Source organism: Ambystoma mexicanum, chromosome 5p, assembly GCF_040938575.1.
Source record: "Ambystoma mexicanum isolate Mex_15411 chromosome 5p, UKY_AmexF1_1, whole genome shotgun sequence".
NCBI lineage: Eukaryota > Metazoa > Chordata > Amphibia > Caudata > Ambystomatidae > Ambystoma > Ambystoma mexicanum.
In genome coordinates this window covers 1,362,154,112-1,362,172,908 of record NC_090930.1, presented here as the reverse complement: position 1 = coordinate 1,362,172,908, position 18,797 = coordinate 1,362,154,112, and the positions used below count along the sequence as shown (strand labels likewise).

General features: G+C 47.6%; 1 protein-coding gene across 1 annotated transcript in view; it reads left to right on the top strand.

Moving 5' to 3' along the window:
- DNAH5 (dynein axonemal heavy chain 5) overlaps window positions 1-18,797 on the top strand; it is a 4,235,244-nt gene that overhangs the window by 1,956,297 nt on the left and 2,260,150 nt on the right. Inside the window, exon 34 of the mRNA XM_069613779.1 lies at window positions 2,984-3,208. Coding sequence (XP_069469880.1) covers window positions 2,984-3,208 — 225 coding nt within the window. The remainder of the gene's footprint in view (window positions 1-2,983; window positions 3,209-18,797) is intronic.

The window sequence follows — 18,797 nt, the reverse complement described above, 5'->3', positions numbered from 1 at the left end:
GTCGGGAATGGTCTGCCTTCTCTGCAGACTGATTGGAAGTGTCCCTCTCTGCCGCAGTTGCCGCATCTCTGTGATATGGCGGGGCAGGTCCCTGCCTGAGGGAAAGACATTCCACAGCGGTAGCATTGGCGTTGTGCCCTCGGCGTCGTGGAATAGTTGGGGTTGACGCCCTTGTCCCCTTGTCTTGCGTGGCTGGCCTGTATCGCTGCAACGGTTTCAGCTCTCTCTTGTCTCGTCGAGGCTTTCGTGTTCGAGATTTGGGACACTTGCTTTTCGACTCTCTCTAGAATCCTGGCCATCTGGTTCACTTCCACTATGGTGATAGGTTTTTTGAGGAGTTGTTTCTTTAAGGTTTGAGACAAACAGCCTTCAATAATCCTCAACCGTATGGCTTCGTCGAGTGAGAAGGCTTCAAATTGACAGTTGGCCCCTTTTATTCGTAGGCGGGTTATGAACTCATCAATGGTTTCATCGACTCTCTGTGTGCATAGGTTGAATATGTATCTTTCATAGTCTCTGTTGGGTTCAATAACTAATCTTGCTTATGGCCGCTATTAGTGTTGGAAAGTCAGCTTGTTCTGCTGGGGGAATGGTCTTGGTAAGGACTTTGATGTCATTGCCTGCCAGATTTAGGAACATGCTTCGTAGCCGAGGGGACTTGTCTTCCCCTGCAGCATCAATGAAGGTGTTAAAGTCCTCTAGCCAATCAATCCATCTTGGACCCTTGTCTGCTTGTGGCATTATTGAAAATGGGGGAGGCATGCGCCATGCTGTCGTTGCTGAGTTTCTTGCAGGGGCAGGGGCATTTGGTGGTTGTTGGGCCTGAGGTGAGCTCATGCTGGTCCGCGTGTGTCTGGGTATGTGTGGTGGCAGTGTTGTCTGACCCACCTTTGATGACTTCCAGGCTTCCGTTGCACCTGCTGGTGGGTCGTCGTGTGATCGGCGTAGGGCGCCCCGAAAGAACACTCCTGGGCGATGGAGCCTGGTGGTGGGGTTGCTGCGTCACGCGACGCGGGCGTGGGGCACCCGCTTTTCAACTCTTCATATAATTCTCTTTTCCAGGAAAACGGGCTTGGGATCAGGCAACGTCGCTGGGACCACACGGGTGGAGGAGGCGGACCTGTCCGCAGCGCGGATGAGCTGTCTGCTCGGTGAGGAGAAGTCGGGCCTGGGATCAGGCATGTGCGCCGGGCTGGAAGGTGCCCGCGGCGCGGATTGGAGCGGGATCGCTGCACGCAAAGGAGGAGGACTCGGTGGTCTGGTAGGTCAACTCGTCGCCAGATGTTAGGCCCGGACTGGGCCCTTGAAAGGAAGACAGACACACCGATGGAGAATATACGTCTTTCTTTAATCGTGTACATGCATGAACTGAACTCAAACTCCCTTCCCCCATTCTGACGTACTTCCTCACGTGATGTCTCCCACGTGGCAGGGTTGCAGTCTCTTAAGGAGACAGGAGCCCTGCAATAGTATAGCCCCTTAACACACGGGAATGGAAAAGGACCCCCACGTCACAACAGTACCTCCCTCGGCCCCCAAAAATCGAAGACATGTTGCAAAAAGTGACGATGTGAAGGCCCCCGGGGTAAGGGGTTCTATGGAATGCGAGTGAAAAACGTGAGTTGTTGTACGACAAAGATAGGCAAAACTGAAGCTTATACATAGTTCCCATTGGAGTGGGAACCAGGGGGCCACGTCACAGTGCGACACCAGAAAGCAAACCTTCAGAGGCGGGCACTTGCAGTGCGGCGCATAGGAGCATAATATAATATCCCGCCTGGCAGACTCACTGTCCGGCATCTGTCAAGTCGTACACATTTTGTACGTAAACTGTCACATGTCATGCCTTTTTCGCTGAAAGTTATATCTTCGGCTGTACAAGTTAAGCGCTGGTCTGTGGTATGGGGCCAGTGTGCACTTTGCATGGCTGAATCCTGTGGCAGGGCTGATTCAGCCATTCATTTTTCACGTTCCATTAATTGAGTACCATTACATTGGATTAAAAGAACATCTCATAGCGGCAGTAATCCGGCAGCAGCCATATATAAGAACACGTATTATTATTATTATTATTATTATTATTATTATTATTATTATTATTATTATTATTATTATTATTATGTCAGTTAAAAGAATTTCCAAATAACATTGAATAAAAATGATTTAGCATTCAGTATAGTGAGTAATGAAATGAATGTATGTTTATTTTAACTGTATTTGTAGTCAGTTTCTATCTATTTGCAATAGAAATAGGCACCCGTTCTTGATGCTTCTTCGGGTGAAAAAGTCCTGGGGGAAACGGTTTGGGTGCCCAGATAATTCTGCGTCCCAGTGGCATTACCACCGATGAAGTGCCCAGAATGGGTGCTTACTGCTTTTAGCAACCCGAGGCTAACCCTTGGGTTGCAAACATAAAGACATTTGTGTAAATCGACAGGTCACAGCGAGGGCGCGACCCTTTGATTCATACAGAGGCATCCGCACCTACCATGGCTAGTATGGAAATGGAGGGTGGGGCTGCGTGCAGAGCCCTTCTGGCATTTCCAAAGCGACCCTGGGTGGAGGGTGAGTTATGGCGCAGTGCCTGGGCTCTATCGGTCTGTCGCCGCATCTGATGAATCGAGGCTGGCGGAGGATAGGGTGGAGGCTGGCCGATGGAGAGAGCAGGGAGGGAAGATGCCCAGTAGTAGCTCCGAATCCAGGCTTGCATGAGAAGATGCAATTTGCGTTTGGCGCAATGTGATTGCTGGACGCACCACTGATTGTGCTGATTAGTTATTTATGTTCTTAGTACATTAATAAAACAATCTTGTATTTGTAAAAAAAAGTATGGATAGCGTTTCTTTATTTTCAGAAAAGCCAGCCCTGGCAGCCACAAATGGTTAGCTACATTATGAAGCGCCTTGTCTGCATATGATGCAACAAAACACCAAATAATTAAGTACAAGCTGATCTGTGTGCTATGTCTCCTCTGTTTTGAAAGGTTGGCTTACTGGGAATTCAAATGATTTGGACAAGAGATGCAGAAGATGCCCTGGCCAATGCCAAGTATGACAAAAAGATCATGCAGAAGACTAACCAGAGTTTTTTGGACCTGTTGAACATGCTGATTGACATGACAACGAAGGACCTCAGCTCCATCGAACGCATCAAATATGAGACATTGATCACTATTCACGTACATCAGAGGGATATATTTGATGACCTGGTATGATTTACTTATATTAGACCAATAACCATTCATCTTTACATTTACATTTGACCAACGAGATTTTGTGGCAGTATTTTTTTTAAGTAACCATGTGTATAAACTGTTGAGTGAGCCTGTGGGGCGCGCAGCAAGCATTTGTGCTTTCAAATTCTGCCCACGTAAGATGATGGTAAACAGCGTTTGCCCCAGAATAGTACTGTCACATGAACTACTGAAATAACAATTTGTACTGACGCACTTCCTCATTGTATAAACATGGAAAGCAACCCTTTTATGACAGGTCAGGTTTTCTGCTTGACCAACCAGTGTCTGCCAAGTACTGGACTGCACATTCAGAGGAACCTAGCAATGATGGGATGACGCCAATGTATTGTATAGTGAAAAGATCTCAACAGTGTTATAGGGAAAGACACATATATATGTGCTTTGTGAACTATTGTATACATGTATTCATTCATTTGGGAATGAAGACATTACTCTCCAAAATTGTACAAAGAATTGTGTTTAAGCAAATTGAGCCAGCTGAGGGAACAGAACATGCGTTCTGTAATCTGGTAGAAGAGGTCCCTGCTCTGCCCTGCATTGCATAATATGTATGCAAGTTGCCCATATTTCACACTGATTGTGTTAAACAATAATTTAGATTAACTATATTTTTAGTGTTGGGGGAAAGGGGAATTATTACATTGAGCTAAAATATGTCTGATTTTTAGACGGGTGGAGTTCCTTTGTGGTGCAGCCGAAAAAAGTAAGTAGAATTTTGATTGTAAACATAAATACACGTTTTCCTCCCACACACCAATCGACTTAACTTTTATCCGTGAAAACAAAAAATGAAAGTGAAGATCAATGTCCATGGGCCATGGACAAATTATGGTCAAATTACATGTAACGTAATCATTGCAGGCCATGTATGACAATGGACACAGACCATGGAAAAGTATACCTTTGTTTCATCGAAGTGAATTACCTAGTGGTAATTCACTTTGACAAATAGCTTCGTCGGGAAGTAAAAAAATAAATAAATAAATATATATATATATATATATATATATATATATATATATATATATATATATATATGTTGAAGGATAAGGGGCATTGAGTTTTTGGGCACAGTGGGGTGGGGGCAGGTGTAGGATTGTGAAAGGTAGGTATGGGCAGCACCCCTCCCCCCAATTAAAGAAAACCAACTAAAACGAAAACAATTGTCTAATTCACTTCGATAAAACAATATAGAACTCACGGAAGTAATGTCTGTGATTTATGAATGGACAATCTTTATGTTTATACCAAGGACAACCAAAGAACGGGAGGCTGCACAGATAACACATTAGTAGAATCGCTATCCCCACCAAGATGCATTGACACTGAAAAATCAGTTCGTTTGCGTAGGATTTAAAATATGTTCTATGAAACTGTCGATGAAAGTTACTAAACATGAGCACCAAGCTGCCATTGCAGGGATTTGTGGTATTCTAGTACACATTGGCCAAACAGAGAATGATGGCTGCAACTACAAAATCTGCAGAGGGGCCCCTGCGTTTCCTGACTCCAAGAGACGGACCAGAAGCCTTAGGTTGTGAGGAAAGCTCCCTGAATAGTGAGGCCCCACCGTTCCCCTCGGGGTGTCATGGTGCATGTAACGTCCCCTCACTAATCTGCAGAGGGGCCCCTGCGTTTCCTGACTCCAAGAGACGGACCAGAAGCCTTAGGTTGTGAGGAAAGCTCCCTGAATAGTGAGGCCCCACCGTTCCCCTCGGGGTGTCATGGTGCATGTAACGTCCCCTCACTAATCTGCAGAGGGGCCCCTGCGTTTCCTGACTCCAAGAGACGAACCAGAAGCCTTAGGTTGTGAGGAAAGCTCCCTGAATAGTGAGGCCCCACCGTCCCCCTCGGGGTGTCATGGTGCATGTAACGTCCCCTCACTACTTAATTCAATATGAGATGAAGGTAGTCTTTTGAACAAGGTTACTGGTGCCTTCTAATTATTAATGTCCACATGCTTTTCCATAATAACTGTCTGGGTGTGGCACATACTGCTTTGACGAGTATGCACCATAGTGTTTTGTCCAGTTCTATACTTGTTTCTGTTCCTATGGTAACAGCAATGAGGGTGGGGCTGATATCGGGACATTTTCGACAACTGATAGGATAAGCAGGAGCTGTGTGGTGGATATTATATAACTTTCCCCGCCCTAGTATATTGGCAAATGTCCCCGTTTTGGTTACTAAATTGATATCTCTCCTGCTTGGCCTGGGCTATCTCTGTGTGATATAGCAGTGCACCCTCTATATTTTGACATAGCACAACTTCGCCTCTGAAAATTAATGTAGCTGTGATCTCTACCCTTCATTTAGATGAGATGTATTAGCTCTGTGTGTTGGCTACTGAAGTGATATCACTGCTATTTTAAACATAACAGTGATGTTACTCCTGCATTAGGCAGAGGAGGTGTCCCTCATGCACCTTTACCGCGGTCTCATACATGTTATTTAGTAGCGCTGTTTTAGAGGAGTGCTTTCTCTCCACACATGGCATCTTTTTGAATTTTTGGTGCAGCAGGGGTATCTCTAACTGTCGCCTCTATTTGGTACAGCTGTGCTTTCTCTATTGCACTTTACTAGTCTTACTGTCATTGTTTGGTAAATCAGTGATTTGTTTCTAAGTGCTGAGTAAGATGGGCTAGAGGTGGGGCATGGTGGGTGGGAAGAGAGGTTGAGAAAAACAAGAAGAGATTCTGGTAATAACACCTATTAATACCTAAGTAATACCTATTACCTAATCCTTTACTGTGTTTGGTGCACCATTGCTAACTCTAGTCCATGTTGTAAAGCGTTTTTTTTATTGGGAGACAGATACTAAAAACCTCGCTATTTCTCCTTTGTTTGGTGCAATAGTGCTATTTCTCCCTCTGTTTGTTAGAGTTCAGTGACCGCTCCTCTTTTTGGTATGTAGGTGTTATTACTACTGCACACTACCCGGTGTCAACATGTTAAGCATAGCAATGCCGTGTCTCCTGTACAGAGGTGTAGGAGACACAAAAGCTGGGGGTACAGGGGACATTTTGGGGCAATCCAAGCTGCCGTAGGGAAGAGTGCTAAATGGTTAAAACTGCTATAAACATATGTTAGAACTATTTTAAAAAAGAACACCAAATAAGGGCAGTTTTAAAAACATAGTAATACTTCAAATAATTTGTAGATTTCTCATCTATGGCACAATATTTAAAGCTGATGGTAAGGGAGTAGTTTCTTACCTGTAACTCCATTTCTCCAGCATTGGTATCTTTCATGGATTCACATGCTGTGAATATTTCCCGTCCTCAGGCTGGGAACATCTCAGTAACTTTAACATAGCGTTTTCCTATGAAAAACTTCGACACTGAGTGTCCTATCAACGTCTTTTTGGGTGTTTTAGGTTGCACTAATAGGATGTCTAGTATAAATAGCCCACCCCCGCGGCTTTACTTCAGATTTCAACCTCCCAAAGCACAGGAAACCCGAACCAAGTTTTGCCTGCAGGGGCGGCCAGTGGTCGCATGTGAATTCATGAAAGATACCAACGCTGGAGAAATGGAGTTACAGGTAAGAAACTACTCCCTTCTCCAGCATTGGATCTTTCATGGATTCACTTGCTGTGAATAGATTACATAGCAATATGACAACTTGGTGGTGCATGACAGACAAACAAAAAACGCATGCCCCCAGGCCATAGTAACCAAATAATGAAAACAATCCAACAATAGGCATGAGAAACAAACCAAACCCCGGAAGCTGCGGGGCTTACCTTATTGGAACAGGCGTTGGAGGACCGCACGTCCCACCTGCACATCCTCCACATGTTGTTGCCCTAGACAGTAGTGTCTGGTGAAGGTGTGCGGCACGGCCCAAGATACTGCTTGGCAAATGTCACTGAGCGGTATACCCGCCCACAGCGTCGCCGCCAATGCTGTGGATCTTGTGGAATGAGCCTTAGGAGTGCCCCGCAAAGGCTTGCCAGCCTTCCCATGGCAAAAGGAGATCGTAGAGGAGACCCAACAGGAAAGGCCTTGCTTAGAGATTGGCTGCCCCCTGTTGGAGGGACTAAAAGACACAAACAGCTGCCTCAACTTCCTGAAGATTCGAGTTTGGTCGAGATAAAACTTCAAAACCCCCTTAACGTCCAAGGAGTGCATCGCTCTCTCTGCAGGAGTGGTAGATGTAGAGAAGAAAGTAGGCAAGGCAATTGTAGAGTTCTTGTGAAACTCTGACAGCACTTTAGGGATAAAGTGTGGATTACTAGACAGGAGAACCTTGTCCTTAATGAACCGCAGACACGGCAGGTCGATGACCAGACCTTGCAACTCAGAGACCCTCCTGGCCAATGTAATAGCCACCAGAAAAGCCACTTTCTACGTGAGGAACTTCAACGTCGCCTTCGGCATCGGCTCAAACAGTGGCTTCATGAGAGCTGAGAGAACCACATTGAGACTCCATACCGGAGCAAACTTCTTCTCCAGGGGAAACATCCTGAAAAGACCCTTGAGGTAGTGTTTGACCAACCTGTCACTGAATAGAGGCATGGAGTTGCTCCGTCTCATGAACCTGGAGATGGCCACCAGATGGACCTTGATCGAAGACAACAACAGCCCAACCTTTGCCTGCAGTAGAAGATACGGCAGAAGCTGAGCTGGTGACACCTGTAATGGCTGCACGTCTGGTTGCTCTGCGCACCAGGCGCAGAATCTGGTTCATTTTTGACTATACGACACGTTGGTAGATGGCGCCCTTGCCGCAGCCAAGATCCGACGGCAATCCAGCGGGATTTCTAGATGTCCAAATTCGGAGTGGTCAGGAGCCACGCTACAAGCCGTAGAGAACCTGAGTCGTGATGCCACACCTTTCCGTCATCCTGTGATAGCAGATCTGGCTCCGACCCCAGATGAAGCGGGTCGTCCACCGCAAGGTGCAGCAGATCCGAGAACCACGTTTGCCGGGCCTAAAATGGGGCCACCACGATCACCCAGCACTGGACCGTGCAGATCATGTGGATCATGTTCCGGATCAGAGGAAATGTAGGAAACGCGTATGCGAACAAACCCGTCCACGGGAATGGGAACGCGTCCCCCCTCGAGTCTGAATGAGCCACCCTGCTGGCAAAAAAGAGGCACTGCTTGTTTGTCTGGCTGGCGAACAAGTCCAGAGGGGGAGACCCACATTTCCTGAAAATATTCGACACCTGGGTGTCCTTCAGCATCCATTCGTGCAGCTGACCACCGTCCCTGCTGAGAGCGTCCGCCTGAACATTCTGCACTCCCGGTAGATGGAAAGCAGTAATGTGAATCCCGTGAGCAACGGCCCAATGCCAGACCACCTGAGCCTCCTGTTACAGGAGCCGTGAGTGTGTGCCTCCCTGCTCGTGCAGGTAAAACATTGTGGTGGTGTTGTCTGTCAGAATGCGGACCACTGTACCTTGAATGAGCAGCAGAAAAGACTTAAGAGCCCAGTGCGCTAACTTTAATTCCAGTACGTTGATGTGGCAGGACGCCTCCTTGAGAGTCCACACGCCCTGAACCTGAAGCTGGTCGAGGTGTGCACCCCAACCCACCTGGGACGCGACCGTCACAATCGTGTATCGAAAGTTCGGCTCCATCAGGGGCATGCCCCTCACAATGTTATCGGAGTGAGTCCATCACCACAGGTCCTCCGCCAAAGCCCGGGAGACGACAACACCTTGTCAGACCAGGAACGAGACTCTGCGACCACCTGGAGGTGAGAAACTCAATGGAGGTCCTTACGACCCAGGCGTTAAGGGGTTAACGGCGCCGTAAAAGGTTGCAGCGCCGTTAACGCCTTACTACGAAGTCCCTTTGCGGCTCCCGACCTTAACGGCTGGTCTGGACCAGCCGTTAAGGTCGGGAGCCGCAAAGGGACTTTGAAGGTAATTATGATACCGCAATTTGCGGTACCATAATTACCGCCTTCCCCATTCCCATTGAGCCCTATGGGGCAAAAATGGGAATGGTGAAGGGCCAATGGTAAATGGGGAATTACCGCCCCGCCAACCTTGGAATGGGGTGGTAATTCCCCATTTCACCATGGCGGAATCGGTAAGTTACCGGCGTTAACCATGGCGCTAATGGCGCCATTGGTTAACGCCGGAGTCGTAATGAGGGCCAATGCCTCATAAACAGACGGCAATTGGGGATGAGAGTGATCCAGGAAGCCATGGATCCGAGAAGAGACATGTACCACGGATTGTGATCGACGTTCCTGACCCCCATGAGGCTGCCCTAGAGATCAGCTTCTGTATCCTGTCGACCAATGGCTTCACGAGATTGAGCTGTGTGTGAAACTGGGCCCCTAGGAAAACCAAGTCCCTGGATGGCATCAGACAAGATTTTGCAAAGTTGACTGCAATGCCCAGCCGCTGTAACAGGAGCACTGCTGCCTGGAGAGACTCTGGCATCCTCTGACGAGACACACCCCTGACCAACCAATAATCCAGGTACGGGTAAACATGATGCCCTTCCCTGCGGAGGAAGGCCGCCACTAGAGCCAGGCACTTGGTGGAGGTTCTGGGAGCCAACTTGAGGCCAAATGGGAGAACTTGAAACTGGTAATGCTCGTCGCCAACCACGACCCTTAGGAACTTGCGATGGCTGGAAAGCATCGGGATGTGGAAGTAGGCGCCCTCGAGGTCCAACAACACCAAGAATTCCCCTGGCTGAACCAAGCGTATGACATCTTGCAACGTCAGCATCTTGAACTGGCTGCAGATTCTTGTTCAACAGGCAAAGGTCCAGAATAGGGTGCCACTTTCTATTCGGCTTTTTGATTACAAAATACCGGGAGTACACCCCCTGTCCTTGTTCCGACAACGAGACCGGTTCGATAGCCCCTTTTTCCAACATCAGACGCACCTCCTGCCACAAGATAGACAGATTCGGCTGCGTCACCTTCACTGGTGGGATAGGGAGTTGCGGGCGCCGAAACTCCGAGTGACCATAACGTCCTGCATCCAGCACCCATCTGTCTGTTGTAATTAAATGCCACTCGTCGACATGGTGTGCTACCTTGCCCACTAGTTGACTGCCTAAATGGCAGTCACTGCTGAGGCTTGGACTGCCGGCTTTTACCAGGCGAGGCCGCCGGACCCCTCTTCTGCTGCGCTTGAAAGTCATTGGTCCTTTGTGCAGACTGGAAAGTACGTCTGAACCCTTGGGAGGAATAACCGAGGCGACCGTAGCCCCTGTCGCGAGAATCTGCAAATCTGGCATTCCTGAGGCTCCTCGAAAGGCACGAAAAGGGCGAAAAGAGCATCCATTCTGCAGCATGCCCAATGACCTTGCTGTATCCGAGTCCTCCTTCATCCCTTTCAACGCCTCATCAATCTTAGCCCCAAACAGCTGCTCCCCTTCACATGGCATGTCTACCACTTTGGGATGCACCTCAAGCCGGAAATCAGTGCAGCACAGCCAGGTGTGTCTATGGAGAAGCACACCATTGTTGATTTACATGAACCCTGACTCCGCCAGGTCCACTGCGATGTTTTTTTTTCTTTTATGTTAATCTATTTTATTGGTTTTTAACAAACAACAAACAGTGCACCTCAACATGGTGCATAAAAACTACAAACCCCCCTCCCACCACTCCCCCCTCCCAATTCCTCGTTCAACAAGCACGGTATGTTAGTCCACAACTGTCTCTCCTGTATCACCACCCGTTGAATTGTCTGCGTCCAGGATTTCAGGCTCCGTACTCGTCAAAGATGCCACCAAGTGCTGCCACTCTGTTAATGTTCCTGATTCCTCTTCACCCCCTCTGCAAGCCGCCTCCCTCCAAACCACCGTTTCTGCATCAGCCCACATTAGGAGGTCCCTCCACCAGGTTTCTATGTTGGGTCTCTCCCGTGCCTTCCACCCCATGGCAATCCTGCACTTAGCCAAAATGTAAGCTAGGTCTCTAAACTTGCTCACATGCTTAAGTTTACGCGATCTAGGGAAGCCCCCCATCATACACGCCCACAAAGAGTCCACCACCAGTCTAATCCATTTGTCCAGCAGTCGGCCTGCTATCTCCTCTCAATATGTTGTGATTTCAGGGCAAGCCCAAAACATGTGTACCATCCCTACGTTTTCTGCCCCGCATTTTGGGCAGTGTTGCTTAACCGCCTTCGCAAAATTGGCGATTTTCTTTGGGGTCATGTATGCTCCGTGGGTGATGTACAGCTGAATCTGCTGCAACCTAGCATTCCTCTGGACTTTCTTATGATATCCTTGCATCTTTTCCCATAGTCCATCGTCTATGGTCTCCCCACTCTCCTCTTCCCATCCCTGCCTGACCTGGACCACCTCTTTACCCACCTTGGACATCAGTATCTCATAAATTCTGGAGACTTTGTGACCTCCCTCTGACACCGCTTGGAAAGTTTCTATAGCTGCGTCTGGCTGTTGGGCCAGTTCTGTTTCTGACCACATCTTCGTTAATAACTTCATCAGCCTAGCATATGTGATGTACTGTCCACTGTGTAAGCCTGTGTCCTCTATCAATATGTCGAACTCCATCTTTTCCCTGTCCCGCCACACATCTCCCACTGTTGTCACTCCCACTGGTTCCCAGTAATCTCGAATAGCGCGCCTCAGTTGTTCGTCTATGCCCCTTAGTGTTACATGGGGGATATGTGGGGAGCACGGCAGAGGGTTCCCCATTACAGCACAGGCTCTGTGCCAGATCTTTCTGCCCAGGGCCAGCATTGCCGATCTATTTTCTTTCGGGGGGTCTGTCACCCACATCCACTCGTTTAGGAAGTAAGGTGCGCATTCCGCCCTCAATAGCCTTGACTCAGGGTTGGTGTCATCAGATAACCATCTAGCTACATACTGGAGCTGGCCCTCTAGATAATACACCTCGAAGTTGGGCAGCCTTATTCATGCCTGATCATGTGGGTTCTGTAATTTTCAGAGGGTTATCCGATTTCTGGTTTTGTGCCAAATAAACCCCCTGCACATACTGTATAACTTGGAGAAAAATCGTTTAGGTATTAAGTATGGGACATTTGCAAAGTTGTGCAGCAACCTAGGTAGTACTATCATCTTGAGCAAAGCTGTCCTCCCCATCATGTTCAGAGGCAACCTCGTCCAAAATGTCATACTTCGTTGGATTCCTTTCACTGCCTTTACTGTGTTGTCTTCATGTTAATCTTCTATTTTATGGTATACATCAATGCCCAAATATCGAAAAAAGTGTCCACCACTTACTCGATCTGTAACACAGGTAACGCGCGTTTTGGCACACCTATATATCTGCCCAGAGGAAATATACTAGATTTCCGTGGGTTTATTGTTATACCTGACAACTGTGCAAACCGTTCTAGTACCTCAAGTATGTATTGCAGATTTTCTTCCGGGTATTGCAAATACAGCAGCATGTCATCTGTGTACAGCGATATCAAGTGCTGCTCTCCATGCGTCTTAATGCCCGCCTCTCTGTAATAGTACCTGAGGTATGCTGCTATTGGTTCCAAAGCCAGGATAAATGGCATTGGGGACTAGGGGCATCCCCGTCTAGTACCTCTGCTCAGCGTCCATCGCTCAGAAACCACAGATCCCATCAGGAGTCTGAAGATTGGTTCATTGTACACTAATTTCACCCATTGCAAGTACCCAGGTCCCATTCCAGATTTCTCTAAGACTGCCAGCAGCCATTGCCACTTAACTGAGTCAAAAGCCTTGACTGCATTCATGTTACGCTCACCTGGTATCCACAGGGACGCCACCCAGCCGGGTTACTCGCTGGTATGCTTCTCAGCTTTGCCCTGATGTGGTCTGTGGGGAAGGTTCTGCCTGAAAATACAGGAGGACTGTGTTCAAGACTGACCGACTGGGGTAAGTATCCTCCCTCTACCCCCGTATGATTTCAGTCCCTCTGGCGCCCTCTCCTCACCTTGTGGTAGAATTAGGTGTGCTCTCCGTCCTGCCTTCTTTGCAGGGGCACGTTGTCTTTCATGGGCGAGTGCGGTCCAGTTACTTCACTGACGCCGGCCCGTTTGATATTGTTCAGGTAGGTCTTATTGCTGTTCTTTAGTTTTGTTGCTATCCTGAATGCCTTTCTTTGTTTAAAATGTCTCTTTTTTTCTCCCTTAGGTATGCGGAGCTTCAGCGCGGCGAACTGGCTTGGTTGAGCCCCGCTGGTAAATGATGGCGCATTAAGAGCGCTATGATGCGGTAAGTAAGCGCTATGCGCAGCGCTGCAAAGTCTTGCCTTTGCTAACCTGTGTTTTCCTTCCTTGTAGGTCACAGTGTTCTTCAGCGCGAGTGGAATGTCCGGAGTGGTGCCAGCCGAGAGGCGACCAGCCAGGTAAGCCTTTTGAGCAGTTCTTAATTTGTAAATGTCTCTACTGCTTTCTTTAAGGTTGCCTCTATCTTCCTCTTTCAGGTCGTTCTGTCCGGGAGGCGTGCAGATTCGAGGAAGCTGTTCTCAGTAGCTGCAAGTGTTTAAAGATGAAGACTGCAGGTAAGATGCTGCTGCTAATGATGTTCCTTTTGTCTCCTTGCAGGTTCTGCTTCTCCGAGGTTCGAGGGAATAGCTGGACACGGTGAGCGTCACGTTGCAAGCTGCAAAGTAACGCGAAACGTGTTGTCTTGCTCGGGTGTGGTTTAAATAGTCCCAACAAAATAGTCCAGGTAAAGTAGTCCCTAGGCTACCACACCCAAAACTCTAGACCGCATAGCTTGGTTCTTAGGAACCAAGCTATGTGGATGCCTCCATGTTGGCTGACAATACAATAAAGTAGTTCCCAAGCACATTGCTTTTCATGGTGTATGAGCCTGGCGCCATAGGCGCCAGGACTGCCCCCAAGAGGGCTTTTGAAGAGGATGCCAGGCTCTAGAGGCCCGAGTCCTGACTCCACCTGGCCAATGGGTTTGCCAGAGTGGGTTTTGGGCGAGGGTCGTGACAGCACTCCCCCCTAAGGCCCCTCCCATGTTGTTCCTTCTGTCTGGCCCAGGTTTGGTTGGGAAATACCGATGGAATTTCCTGATTAGACGTGGTGTGTGGATATTCTCACTGGGCTCCCAGGATCTATCTTGTGGTCCAAATCCTTTCCAATTGACGAGATAATATAGCTTGGTCCTAGAGTATTTAGAGTCCAAGATATCTTTGACTTCGAATTCTGGTTCTCCGTCAACAAGAATGGGCTTAGGTGGTATCCCAATACGTGTGCCAGGTTGCATTGGTTTCAGGAGGGACACATGGAATACCGGGTGGATGTGTAGATCAGGTGGTAAATCCAGTTTCACGGCTGCTGGGTTGATAATTGCCTTAATGGTATAGGGTCCTAAGAATCTGGGATGAAAGGTCCGGGTTCCCTTGATGGGCACGAATTTAGCGGCTAACCAAACTTTGTCTCCTACTTGATAATCAGGGGCCTTTTTCCGGTGTTGGTTGGCAAATTTCTTTTGTTTTTCTTTGGCATGAATAAGGTGTTTTTTTGCCCTTTTGAAAGCCTGAGTAATGGTTGTGTGTAGAGTCTTTACCGCTGGCATTTCCAAGCTGGCTGGAAGGTCTAGTTCAGAGGTACGTGGATGTCTGCCATAAAGGGTATAGGAGGGCGTTTGTCCCATGCTTGAATGCAAAGAATTGTTATATGCATATTCGGCTATCCATAGTATGTCTTTCCAATTCCTTTGTTCGTAGTGCAGCATGCACCGTAAATATTGCTCGAGTGTCTGATTGGTTCTCTCGGTTTGGCCGTCCGTTTGGGGATGGTGACTGGTAGATAGCCGAACGTCGATCTGCGCCATTGCACAACATTTTTTCCAGAAGTTTGAAACAAACTTGCTGCCTCGATCAGAGACCAGAACCGAAGGGAAGCCATGTAGCTTAACCACGCCCTCCAGGAACACTTTTGCTAAAGTGGCTGCGTCTGGGAGGCCTTTGAGAGGAATAAAAGGGGTCATCATCGAGAATAAGTCCAAACTACAAGGATGGTGTTGAACCCTTGGCTTGGAGGTAGATCAGTGATGAAGTCAAGGGAAATAATGTGCCATGGAACTGGAGGCATGTCCAATGGTTGTAGGAGACCAGATGGTTTTTGTTTCTGTGATTTATTCTGTGCGCAGACACCGCAAGACTGAATATACTGTATGATGTCCTTACGCCAGGTAGGCCACCAAAATTTCTCTTTCACCTTAGCTAGGGTTTTGGCTATCCCAGGATGCCCTTCGATCAGTGAATCGTGATAGTTTGAAATAATATGCTGTTGTAATTCCTTCTTGGGTACATATAGGCGATCCCTAAAAAAGGGTAGATGGTACTTGATGGTATATTGTTCTCCTTGAGTTTGCCATGCGAGGTAGGCATCAGGATTCATTGTCCGTTGGATTTCTTTTCGTAGTTCTGCTTGTTTTAAGGCTGTCGTGATACCCAAGAGTTTGTCTTCAGGTATAATAGGTACTGAGTCTGGAGTTGTATATACTATTTCATCTATGCCCATGCCAGATAAGGAATCCGCCTTTCCGTTTATGACTCCTGGTTGAAATGTGATTACATAATCATATTCGGCGAAGAAAAGGGCCCACCGTAATTGGTGTGAGGACTGGGCCTTGGCTGTTTTGAGATATTGCAGGTTTGTTACGCTCACCTGGCTCCCACAGGGGTGTCGAGTGGAACTGGACAGCCACGGTCTCCACCAACGTGATGCGTAGTGCAGAGATGACTGACTGGACTGGCCCATCTAGCTTCATCTGCTTGACCCGTAGAAGTAGTCTCCTAAAGACGGGGAAAAGGAATTAGCCACCCGTGGATTTGAGTATTAACACCTCACTGCGTCCCCACTTATCACTTCTGACATTCCCTTTCACAAAGCTCACCTTATAGTTTTGTATGATGAGCTCTCCATCCTGCGAAGAATGCAGGGGCGCGTTGATGGCCAGTTACTTCACTGGCTTGACGATATTGGAAGAGTTCTGGACAAATCTTGACTCCAAACCTCCGGGCGATAGGCCGTAAGTATATAGTTCCAATGAGTTCAAAATGTCTGATTAATCACTCTTGCCCAATTCCTTGTTTCTTTTGCAGTTTAGACCCAAAAGATGATCGTCTTGTGGCAGCTGAAAAAGTTCAGGTAAGAGTCTGTGTTTTGTAACACTGTCCGGTAAATGATGCCAAGGTTTAAGTCGCTGCTTTCTCTTTTCTTGCAGGTGCAGCGTAGGAAAATTTGGCCTGCTGGTGGATAAAACCTCCTGCGGTAAAGTCAGGTAAGCATATGGTGGGAAGAGATTGTCCTTGTTTGTTCCCTTGGCTCACCTTGTTGTTTTCTTGTCCCCCTTAGGCGCTGGAATGCGGCAACCAGGTGATGGAGACAGCACCGGATCGTAGAGATGCTGCGAGGAACGGTGAGTATGGCGCGGCGCTGCTGCTGGCGATGCGACGCGTTTAAAATGAAGTCTGTTTCTGGTTCGAAGATGCGCTGAATCCGAAATCAGGTAAGAAATCCAGTAAAGTTCTTGTTGTAACCTTTCTTCTTCTTTCCCTTCTTTCTAGGCGCTCTGGACTCGAGGCAGGCGTGGCAGGATGCTGGATGCTGACAGCAGACACGGTGAGCGTTACGCTGCTGGATGCAGAATAACACAAAGCATGTGCTGCTCTTCGGGCGTGGTTTAAATAGCCTTCAAAGTAGTCCCAGGTAAGTATTCCTCCACAGCCACAACCGAGTAACAAACTAGTCCCTAAGATAAAATAGTCCCTTCAAGCCTCACATGGGTTGGATGCTTGGATCCCTTGCAGCATGGTCTGCATCAGGTAAGTTTTAACATATGAGCCTGGCGCCTATGGCGCCAGGACTGATGTCCCATATGAGCCTGGTGCCATAGGCGCCAGGACTGTACCCATATAGCCCCTAACAGGGGTTGCTGGGTTTGATCCAGGTAACATGATGCCTGCTTCCGGGGTTGATGGACTTGGTCTGGATACCCGGGGGTAGGCATCATGACAGCACTCCCCCCCAAGGCCCCTCCTAAAGTCGTTCCTCCCCTTGGCCTTGGTTTGTCTGGGAAATTCCAGTGGAATCTTCTCACCAACCTCGGTGCATGAACGTGGTCACTAGGTTCCCATGACCGTTCTTGTGGTCCGTAACCTTTCCAGTCGATTAAATAAAAAAGTCTTGACTTAACCATTTTGGTGTCCAGGATACTTTTCACTTAAAATTTGGGTTCCCCGTCTACAAGGACGTGGTCGGGTGGCTTGGTTAGTCTTGTCCCAGGTTGTACTGGCTTCAGAAGTGACACATGGACGACGGGGTGAATTTACATACTAGCAGGTAATTCCAATTTGACGGCCACCGGGTTGATAATGGCCTTAACAAGGTAAGGTCCCAAATATCTAGGGTTAAAGGTCTGCTTTCCTTTTAGAGGTATGTGTTTTGTGGCCAACCAAACTTGATCCCCAATTTGGTATTGTGGAGCATCACTTCGATGCTGATCAGCATTTTTCTTGTACTTTTCTTTTGCATGTTTCAAATGTTCAGTTGCTTCCTTAAAGGCTTGTGTAATAGTAGTGTGCAGATGGTTCACTGCTGTTATTTCTGTGTTTCGAGGCGAGTCAAGTTCTGAGGTTCGATGGTGGTGCCCGCATATTTGATCTAAAAGGGGCTTTGTCCAGTTCCAGAATGTACAGAGTTATTGTATGCATATTCGGAGATCCATAGAATGTCCTTCCAATTACTTTCAGTCTGGTGTAACATACAACGCATGTACTGTTCAAGAGTCTGGTTGGTCCTCTCCGTTTGACCATCGGTCCCATCGGTCTAGGGATGGTGACTGGTCGATAACCTCACGTCGATTTGCGCCAATTGACAACATTTCTTCCAAAAATGTGAAATGAATTGACTACCTCGGTCAGAGACCAATATGGAGGGAAATCCATGTATTCGAACAATGTTTTCGAGAAACTCCTTGGCCATTGAAGCAGAAGGTAATCCCTTTAAAGGAATAAAGTGGGCCATTTTGGAAAAAAGATCCACAATAACGAGAATGGTGTTAAATCCATTACATGGAGGTAGTTCTTTAATAAAGTCTAATGATAAGGTGTGCCATGGTGTAGGTGGAATATCCAAGGGTTGTAAAAGGCCAGCCGTTTTTTTCTTCTGACTTTTGTTTTGGGCGCAAATGCCACAGGACATTACAAATTACTTTACGTCTTTTCGCCAGGTGGGCCACCAGAATTGTCTCTTAATTTTAGCTTTAGTTTTTGCGATACCTGGGTGCCCTTCCATGAGGGTGTCATGATAATTGGAGATGACTAGTTCTTGTAGTTCCTTATGTGGTAGAAATAGACGCCCTTGATAATAAGGTAGGTCATTGATGACAGAGTAGTCTGAGCCTTTCTTTACCCAGTCCTGCAGGGCTGTTGAATCGAAGAGTTGTTGGATCTTTACCTGAATATCTTCTAGGGTTTGTAAAGTAGTTATGCCAAGAATTCTTTGTGGGTTCGCATATGCTTCTTCCATTCCTATTCGGGATAAGGCATCTGCCTTGCCATTTTTACAGCCTGGTCGATAAGTGATCACGAAATCGAACTCGGCAAAGAACAATGCCCATCGAAG